This window comes from Colossoma macropomum, unplaced genomic scaffold (genome assembly GCF_904425465.1).
Source record: "Colossoma macropomum unplaced genomic scaffold, Colossoma_macropomum, whole genome shotgun sequence".
In the NCBI taxonomy this organism is placed as follows: domain Eukaryota; kingdom Metazoa; phylum Chordata; class Actinopteri; order Characiformes; family Serrasalmidae; genus Colossoma; species Colossoma macropomum.
The window spans coordinates 20,288,925-20,299,097 of record NW_023494797.1 but is presented as its reverse complement, the minus strand read 5'-3'; the positions used below and the strand labels follow the sequence as shown (position 1 = coordinate 20,299,097).

At 42.7% G+C, this 10,173-nt stretch overlaps 1 protein-coding gene across 3 annotated transcripts in view; it reads left to right on the top strand.

The window, feature by feature from the left end:
- Window positions 1-10,173, top strand: part of phkb (phosphorylase kinase, beta) — a 177,651-nt gene that overhangs the window by 125,743 nt on the left and 41,735 nt on the right. For all 3 annotated transcript variants that reach the window (XM_036584480.1, XM_036584481.1, XM_036584479.1), the window contains one exon: window positions 4,484-4,567. In XM_036584480.1, coding sequence (XP_036440373.1) covers window positions 4,484-4,567 — 84 coding nt within the window. The remainder of the gene's footprint in view (window positions 1-4,483; window positions 4,568-10,173) is intronic.

Here is a 10,173-nt window from a genome sequence, read left to right as displayed (position 1 = left end):
TCACTACATACAGTACTGTACAAAATCAGAGACCGCCCTTCATTTATTAGCTGTTGAGTAGAAGTTATGAATTTTTTAGGAGATATTACTGACGAGGTTATAATGAGTAAGATAATTCACTTGCATAAGGAAAGAGTAAGGGCCAGTGAGTGGAAGTACAAGGTAGGTGTTTCTAATAAAGTGGCCAGTGAGTGGAAGTACAAGGCGGGTGTTTCTAATAAAGTGGCCAGTGAGTGGAAGTACAAGGCGGGTGTTTCTAATAAAGTGGCCAGTGAGTGGAAGTACAAGGCGGGTGTTTCTAATAAAGTGGCCAGTGAGTGGAAGTACAGGGTGGGTGTTTCTAATAAAGTGGCCAGTGAGTGGAAGTACAAGGTGGGTGTTTCCATTAAAGTGGCCAGTGAGTGGAAGTACAAGGTGGGTGTTTCTAATAAAGTGGCCAGTGAGTGGAAGTACAAGGTGGGTGTTTCTAATAAAGTGGCCAGTGAGTGGAAGTACAAGGCGGGTGTTTCTAATAAAGTGGCCAGTGAGTGGAAGTACAAGGCGGGTGTTTCTAATAAAGTGGCCAGTGAGTGGAAGTACAAGGCGGGTGTTTCTAATAAAGTGGCCAGTGAGTGGAAGTACAAGATGGGTGTTTCTAATAAAGTGGCCAGTGAGTGGAAGTACAAGGTGGGTGTTTCTAATAAAGTGGCCAGTGAGTGGAAGTACAAGATGGGTGTTTCTAATAAAGTGGCCAGTGAGTGGAAGTACAAGGTGGGTGTTTCCATTAAAGTGGCCAGTGAGTGGAAGTACAAGGTGGGTGTTTCTAATAAAGTGGCCAGTGAGTGGAAGTACAAGGTGGGTGTTTCTAATAAAGTGGCCAGTGAGTTTAAGTACAAGGTGGGTGTTTCTAATAAAGTGGCCAGTGAGTGGAAGTACAAGATGGGTGTTTCCATTAAAGTGGCCAGTGAGTGGAAGTACAAGATGGGTGTTTCTAATAAAGTGGCCAGTGAGTGGAAGTACAAGGTGGGTGTTTCTAATAAAGTGGCCAGTGAGTGGAAGTACAAGGTGGGTGTTTCTAATAAAGTGGCCAGTGAGTGGAAGTACAAGGTGGGTGTTTCTAATAAAGTGGCCAGTGAGTGGAAGTACAAGATGGGTGTTTCTAATAAAGTGGCCAGTGAGTGGAAGTACAAGGTGGGTGTTTCCATTAAAGTGGCCAGTGAGTGGAAGTACAAGATGGGTGTTTCTAATAAAGTGGCCAGTGAGTGGAAGTACAAGGTGGGTGTTTCTAATAAATTGGCCAGTGAGTTTAAGTACAAGGTGGGTGTTTCTAATAAAGTGGCCAGTGAGTGGAAGTACAAGATGGGTGTTTCCATTAAAGTGGCCAGTGAGTGGAAGTACAAGATGGGTGTTTCTAATAAAGTGGCCAGTGAGTGGAAGTACAAGGTGGGTGTTTCTAATAAAGTGGCCAGTGAGTGGAAGTACAAGGTGGGTGTTTCTAATAAATTGGCAAGTGAGTGGAAGTACAAGATACGTGTTTCCAATAAAGTGGCCAGTTAGTAGAAGCACAAGGTGTGTATTTCTAATAAAGTGGCCAGTGAGTGGACACACAAGGTAGATGTTTCTAATAAATTGGCCAGTTAGTAGAAGTACAAGGTGGGTGTTTCTAATAAAGCGGCCAGTGAGTGGAAGAACAAGGTTGGCGTTTCTAAAAAAGTGGCCAGTTAGTGGAAGTATAAGGTAGATGTTTCTAATAAGGTGTCCAGTGAGTGGAAGTACAAGTTAAGTGTTTCCAAGAAAGTGGCCAGTGAGTGGACGTGTGGGTGGCTGTGCATGTATGTGTGTTAGAGAATGACAGGGACTGTGAGTGGGTGTATGTGGGTGGTCAAACCTGCCACTAGAACAAGCAATTTACTGCAGTGTGGTTTGATAACTGTCAGAGCCCATGAATCCACACCAGCATGCACTCCAGTACTCAATCCCTTGCTGCTGTTCTCTTTGTCTGTGCTGCCCAGTAACTCTGCAGGCCCTGTGCTGGGCTGATTGCTGAGTGTGTTGAATGCTAATCGTTCTGGCTCTCTGAGGCTCTTTGCTCTCTGTGGTGTTTGTGCAGTGGCTCTGCTCTAGCTGCCCGTTGGATGGTAACAAAGTGCCATTTACAGACACCAGTATGTTATCACAGTCATTGCAGGGGTTTGTAACACCAAAGATGACACCGAACCACAGCTGTACGCTATCCTGAGTGTGTGCGGAATCTGCTATGAGGGACACAGTATTTATTGCACTTGCTATAATCTTTGTTTTTTGCTTTTACATTTCTTAAAGCTGCACTATGCACGATTTTTTTGGTTAAAACCGAAAGAAGTATTATTACTAAGTCAGGAGAGTAAAAACAGATGGTTTCTAAAAATAAACTTGACTTGACTACAAAGATTATATGTACATACGTTCAGGATCTGAGACAGGAGTCGCAACCGCAATGTTAAGAAGGGCCATTTTGGGAACCACAACATTTTACATCCATTGTACCATCTTGGCTGTAAATCTGTCTCAGTGTGTGCTGATGTTCTAGTATAGGCTAAAAAATATAATATAAATGAAAATGCAGACTTACTTTGATCTGCTTTAAGCTTTAGCTCAGCTACAGCTGCTTTTCTCGCATCTCCAGCAGGAAACTTTTCCTCAAACGTTGAACAGTTTCTTGTAAATTGTCTCTCAACGTTTGACTTTTTTGATGAGGCTGAAGTCGCTTCTCATTCACCAGCTTCTTGTTCGAATCTTTCCGTTCCACCTTAAATGGCATCTGAGGCACCAGACTGTAACAGCACCTTTTAAGGTGGAACGGGACAATTCAAATGAGAAACTGACTTCAGCCTCGTGACTTTTTAGTGTTTCAGTTTCTCGTTGCAGATTAAACGTATCAGGAAACCAGCTGGAGTGATTATAAACACAAATAAATCCATTAATCTCCAAATTATCGATGTTCGTCTTAAATCTCTCTCTTTGCTGTTTCGTTAGCTACTAGCTAGACGAGACTGTTGTCTGTGTTGCTATGGTGACCAGCAGTCTGTGCTGATCTTCAGGGTTAAAGGGTGACTTAGCAGTTCTACATTAACTCCAGAGTTTAAGACCATTTATTGTTAAACTGTGTTGAACGATCAGCAGAGCTTTATTTTACTGTAAAGGTGGATTATTTTATTTTTACCTACAAACCTAATTCAGCTGTGGAGCCACAACAGGACAGTAAAAGAGCCGCATGCTCTCTGTGCTGCTGTGATGGCCCTGAATCTTCTACCAGAGGAAAGTAGCTGGAAGAGGTGATGTCCAGGATGAGGCGGGGGGGGGTCAGCATGCTTCTTGACCCTGCTATTGTGGATATCCTGAATTACTGGCAAAGTGCTGATCCTCTCCACTGTCCTGATTGTGTGCTGGAGTTTGGCTCATTCTTGTTAGGTGGAAGAGCCAAACTAGTTGGTTGTAGATGAAGATGGACTCGATGATTGCTCTGCAGAACTGCATCATCAGGGTCTGCTGTAGGAGGTTCTTCGGCTGCCTTGTGAAGAACGTTCCCTGCTGTGCTCCCTTTTTTGTCCAGGCGTATAGATGCAGTGGCAGGAAGCCCATAAGCATGTGAAGTAAGGGAGCAGTTGTGTTAATGTAGATTTTCTGCCAAACTGTCGCTTTAACATGCGTGACATTTGTCTGAGTCTCTGATAAGATGGAGATGGAGAAGCTGCACTGGTCGCCTTTCTCCTCTCCGCTGTTCCTCACACAGTTCTTCACAGATCACACCAAACAAGCGCGCCTCTCTGCGATGCCTGTTATCTTCCACACACTTTACACCCGGCTCGTGTTATGGGCCGCTTAAGCATATTGCTTCCACGATGAGGAGCAGACTGATTCTGTTTTTCCTTTTTTTTTTTTTGGCCCAGGTTTTCCAAACGCTCGAGAGATGCAGATCTCCATCTAGTGGTGGCGAGGCGCGAGTGCAAGCAGGAAATGCATGCAAGTGCATGCTGACGGCGTACACATAAAGCAAAACCCTTGCACCGACTGGTTTCCTGCAGTCAGAGGCATGACAGCAGAATATTGATTTTTATAGCGCGACTTGGCTGTGCTGATAGGTGGGGAAGGGTAAATTAGCGTAGCCGCAGACTGTATGCATGCACGGTTGCTTGTTTGCACACGAGTGGCTGAAAGAGAGAAAACGAGAGAGGGAAAATCGCACCAGGTAGCAGTGAATCATCCCTATAGCCGTTCGGTTACTGTGTAAAGTGAAGGCGTATCTCCTGCCTGGGTCCACGTGCTGCATTGCTGTATTGATCGTGCTGTCTTTTTCTCCGTTAGCATTCACCCCACTGCCTTACCTTCTGTCTTCCCCTGCAGTGGAGAGTCCACTGAAGAAGTCCAGCCATCAGGCTGCGCTGGACGCTGCGCATCAGTGTGTAGCTGGACGTTCTGCATCAGGTTGCACATACTAAGTGTAGTTATTTATGTGTTTCTACAGGCATACCGCTTCCTGGCTGTCAACAAGAAGCTGGGGCTTAGTGGGCGTCCAGAAAGGCCAGTGGGCTGCATTGGGACTTGTAAGGTAAGTAGAGTGTCAGACAGTAATGTGCAAAAGTCAGAGACCCTTCATTAATTACATTTCCAGTCAAAACGGCTGTATAAGCACAAGATATTCCTAAAAAAAACCCCAGAAATTTCCAAAACTGGAGTTCAAAAAACGATTAAAAGCGACAGAGAAAGTGTTCCTCCTTACAACCACCTGGAAGAGCTGGTCGACCCCAAAACTGCCCCCATCAGATAAACAGCACTTAAAGCTTTCATCTCTGAGAGAGAGGAGAAAATCAAGCTGCTTCAGATCTGAAAACATCCGCAGGTGTTTCTGTCCATCCTTCCACTGTGAGAAGACGACTCAGCGCTGTGGGTCTGAAAGGAAATCTGACCCCAAAGAAAGCCAGACATGTTGTTACAGATATGACTGATCAGAATAAACTTCATCAGAATGTATTTGTTACCTTCAATAATACAATAACATCATTTTCATTGCCAACATACTGTGAGATCAGCAGTGTCTGCATGTTCTGACCACTGTGTGTATATACACTGTATGGACAAAAGTATTGGGACACCTACTCATCACACCTACAGGAGCTTTTATGAATCCCATTCTAAATCCATAGGCATTAATATGGAGCTGGTCCCCCTTTGCAGCTCTAACAGCTTCCACTCTTCTCAGAAGCTTCTACAAGATGTTGGAGAGTGTCTGTGGGAATTTTCGTTCGTCCAGAAGAGCATTTGTGAGGTCAGACACTGATGTTGGACGGAGGGTTTGGCTTACAATCTCCGTTCTAGTTCATCCCAAAGGTGTGTGATGGGGTTGAGGTCAGGGCTCTGTGAGGGCCAGTCAAGTTCTTCCACACCAAACTCACCCAGTCAGGCCTTAATGGAGCTGCTTTGTGCACTGGGGCTCAGTCATGCTGGAGCAGGAAAGGTTCTTCCCACAAAGTTGGAAGTGTACAGTTGTCCTAAATGTCTTGGTGCTGAAGCATTAAGATTCCCCTTCACTGGAACTAAGGGTTCTAGACCAACCCCTGAAAAACAGCCCCATATCATCATCCATCCTCCACCAAACTTTACAGCTGGCACAGTGCAGTCAGGCAGGCTTTTATTTGTGTGTGTTTGCGTTTGTGTGTGTGTGTAATATGTAAATACATACATAATAACAATACAGGTGTTGAACTATATTCAACTATACAGTGATACTGCTCCAAAATGAGACCAGTTGAAGTTACGCAGTGACGCGCTCTGTTCTTCTGTTTTTTTAAATCAATGATAGTCATGAACAGCAGATGAGTGGGACTCGGGAGGCAGCAGCAACCTGAAATAAAGACATTTCATAAAGATTCAGCAACATGAAATAAACATCTTGTTTGTTTGCCTCCCAATTCACAAACGCTGCAGACAATAAAGGGAAAGTCTTAGAGGTGTTGTCATGGCAACAATGAAGAGCCCCTCACCCATTTCAGAGCACCTCTGGAGCCTTTTTCTGTTTAAACGCTTCGGGTGGTTTAAGGAGTTGTGGTGGAGAGGTCTTTAAGTGTGATCCACCCATAATGTGCATTCAGTGTTGTTGGATGGGCACATTCTTACTGTTTAATTTAAATGAGATGTATTATCTTGTCCTCTCCTCTCACAGCCTCTAAAAGGGGGGATTTTTATTTTAAAAATGGCAAAGAGCTGTAAAGTGTCCCTGAACTCCATGGTATCATGGGTTATAATGGTTTATTTGCTTATTTATTTATATTTATACGTATATTTGCGTTATAAGAAAACGGAAAAAGCAACCAAAAGAACGGCAGTACCAGAAAAGCGTAAAAAGTCAGAAAGTACTCTCCCTCAATGCACTTATAACCTTCTCACTTAAAAAAATAATACAACCCCATTTCCAAAAAAGTTGGGACGCTGTGCAAATTGTGAATAAAAACTAAATGCAATGATGTTCAAATCATTTAAACCCTGTATTTAATTGAAAATAGTACAAAGACAACAAATCAAATGTTGAAACTGAGAAATTTTATTGTTTTTAGAAAAATATTTGCCCATGTTGAATCTGATGCCACCAACACCTTCCAAAAAAGTTGGGACGGGGGCAACAAAAGGCTGGTAAAGGTGGTTGATTGACAACAGGTCAGCAACATGATATGGGTATAAAGGAGCATCTCAGAGAGTCTTTCAGAAGTAAAGATGAGGAGGGGTTCACCACTGTGTGAAAGACTGCACGATCAAATAGTGCAACAATTATATATATAACGTTTCTCAATTTAAAAGGTTCCTGGAGAAATCTCTGTATGTAAGGGACAAGGCCAAAAACCAGTATTGGCTGGCCGTGATCTTTGGGCCCTCAGATGGCACTGCATTAAAAACAGACATGATTCTGTAGAGGAAATCACTGCATGGGCTCAGAAACACTTCTGAAAAACACTGTCTGTGAAAACAGTTCATCACTGCATCCACAAATGCTAATTAAAACCCTTAAATGCAAAGAAGAAACCAAATAAAAAGGATCCAGAAATGCTGCCACCTTCTCTGGGCCTGAGTTCATTTAAAATGGACTGAGGCGAAGCGGAAAAGTGTCCTGTGGTCCGACGAATCAACATTTGAAATTCTTTTCGGAAATCATGGACACTGTGTCCTCTGGGCTAAAGACCACTCAGCTTGTTATCAGGCACAGTTTAAAAGCCAGTATTCATGATGGTATAGGGGGGCATTAGTGCACATGGTATGGGTGACCTGCACATCTGTGAAGGCACCATTAATGCTGACTGATATATACATGTTTTGGCAACATATGCTGCCATTCAGACGACGTCTTTTTCAGGGAAGGCCTTGATTATTTCAGCAAGACCACGTAAAACCACGTTCTGCATGTATTACAGCAGCATTGCTCTGTATTAAATGAGTCAGGCTGCTAAACTGACCTGCCTGCAGTCAAGACCTGTCACCACTGATAACATTTGGCGCATTATGAGATATGGCAAAGGAGACCTTGAAGTGATGAGCAGCTGAAATCCTGTATCAAACAAGAACAGGAAAACATTTCACTTTTAAAACTACAGCAGTGTCTCCTCATATTTTTCAAAAAACAATGACGTTTTTCAGTTTCAACATTTGATATGTTGTGTTTGTAGTGTCTTCCTTTAAAAATATGGTTAACATGATTTGTGTTTCACTGCATCCTATTTTTATCTACATTCTGCACAGCATCCCAACTTTTTGGAAATGGGGTTCTAGATACAGAAGTGATAAAGTGGTTTAAGTGTTGATGTTTAACTGCAGTGTGAGTTTCTGAGTGACGTGGTGGTCGGGTGCAGTGTTTGCTGTTCTCTGGTCGTGATGGTACGTGATGTCAGCCTAAACCTCCCATCGCTGATTCATCTACTGATGAAGCGCTTCATTCATTTCTGCCTAGTGTTCTTCTGATGCCCATGTTAGAAGCTCCTCACTGACCACTGCTCTCCAGGGTCAACGTCGCTGCTTATTTACCGAAATAAATGAACAATGCTTTGGTTTACAGTCACTTATATGCTAGGTATTAACCAGGTAGGTGTGAGGTTTAAACTCCAAAGGACTAGATAAGTATTTTGGGTAACATGAGCATAAGTTCCAAGACAGTTTACCTAGATATTTACTGAGTAAGTGTGGGATACAACCTCCCAAGTACTAGATAGCTATTTTGGGTAACGTTGTGGTACGTTCCAAGACAGTTTAACTAGATTACATTAAAGTGCTAAACAAGTTCTAGATATTAACTGCACAAGTATGTGGTGCAAACTTCAAAGTACTAGATAATTATTTTAGGTAGCATGAGGAAAAGTTTCAAAACAGTTCAACTAAATTACACTGAAATGCTCAACAGGTTCTTGATATTAACAGAGTAAGTGTGGGGTACAAAATCCATAGTACTAGATAACTATTTGGGTAACATTTTGGCAAGTTCCAAGACAGTTTAACTAAATTACATTAAAATACTGAACAAGTTCTAGATATTAACTGAGTAATTGTGGAGTCCGGACTCCAAAGTACTAGATAATTATTTTGAGCAACAGGATGGTAAGCTCCAAGACAGTTTAACTAAATTACATTAAAATACTGAACAAGTTCTAGATATTAGCTGAGTAAGTGTGTGGTATAAACACCAAAGTACTAGATAACTAAGTTCCGAGACAGTTTAACTAAATTACAGGTACACAGTATATACGACTCTGTGCTCTAATCATCTACAGTCTTTTACATCATAAAACTATCAAAATAATTACAGAGTATTGTGGAGTTTGTACCACGTACTTATTCAGTTCATATCTAGAACCTATTGGGCATTTAAGTGTAATAATTATGTATTACTTTGGACTTTGTGCCTCATACTTACCTGGTTAATATATAGAACATACGGGTCTGTAAAAGAAAGAGTTATCAATACATCAATATCATCTAACGACTGAGTCTGATTGATCACTGCTCACAAATTTGTTTTTGTAGACTAAATTTACAGAATTCTGGGAAAAATCTCATTCGGTCTAATAAGAAACAGATTTTTTCTTTTATTAACATACCTGCATTATTAATTTCAGACATTATTTATTTTGTCTCTATGTCAGTTCGCACTATTACGATAGACTGGATGTACTTTTTTGGGTCAGGCTATCGAGCTAACATTAGCCTGATGGCACATAATTTCATTTTATCTGCAAAAAAGGCAGGTCTGTAAGGATTTATGTGAAATTTGATTTTTGATCACCATTTATAGTTTGCATTGGGTCTTTTTTGTTTGGTATGTTAAAATATGCGTAAATTGGTTTCCGAGTGGTGCAGCCGTCTAAGCGCTGACCCCATCATCAGGAGATCATAACAGATCTGGTGGTTGACGCTTTCCTCCTAGTGCGCTCGGCTGTCCAGTTACGTTGTGTTAGCGGCAGTTTGGAAAGATACGGTGGCGCTTCACGGGTCTCGGAGGAAGCCTGTTCTAACCTTCACCCTCCTAGCTCTAGTAGTGTCGTGTGATTGGGGGAGTCCTGACTAGTGGGTGGAATTGGAGATGATTAAATTGGGGAGAGCCCTGCGATGGACTGGCGACCTGTCCAGGGTGTATCCTGCCTTTTGCCCAGTGACAGCTGGGATAGGCTCCAGCGCCCCAACACAACCCAGAAGGATAAGCGGTTTAGATGATGTGTGTGTAAATTGGGGAGAAAATTGGGGAAAAATCAAAAAAGCCTCTCTTAGCCTCTGCTGTCCGTCTTCATATGGTTCCTTTGAGCATTGCTACACTGGTAAGCAATGCAAAAGTAAAGCGCAGTCTTGTGTCCACCAGCGCCAGGTTCTCACCACCGCAGCAAATCAGAACAGGCTAATTACCTGAGCGATTACTGTCAGCAGTCCGGGGCTGCAGCGCTGATCTAACCCTTAAATTATTACAGATAAAGACTTCTAACGTTTACAGCTTATCATGTGCTGGAAAGCAGCCGATCCTTAAATCAGCAGGCCTTCGTTTTCAGCTCTGGTTCTGCACCTGCTGTGTGTCTGCAGTGTGTGTTTGTCTCTCCGTGAAGGGCACAGAAAGATAAAATCAGTCATTAATGGAATTTCGCTCCGCCGCGGCCTCCACCTCAGAGTCGGCTTCGCGTTAGCCTCCTCTAA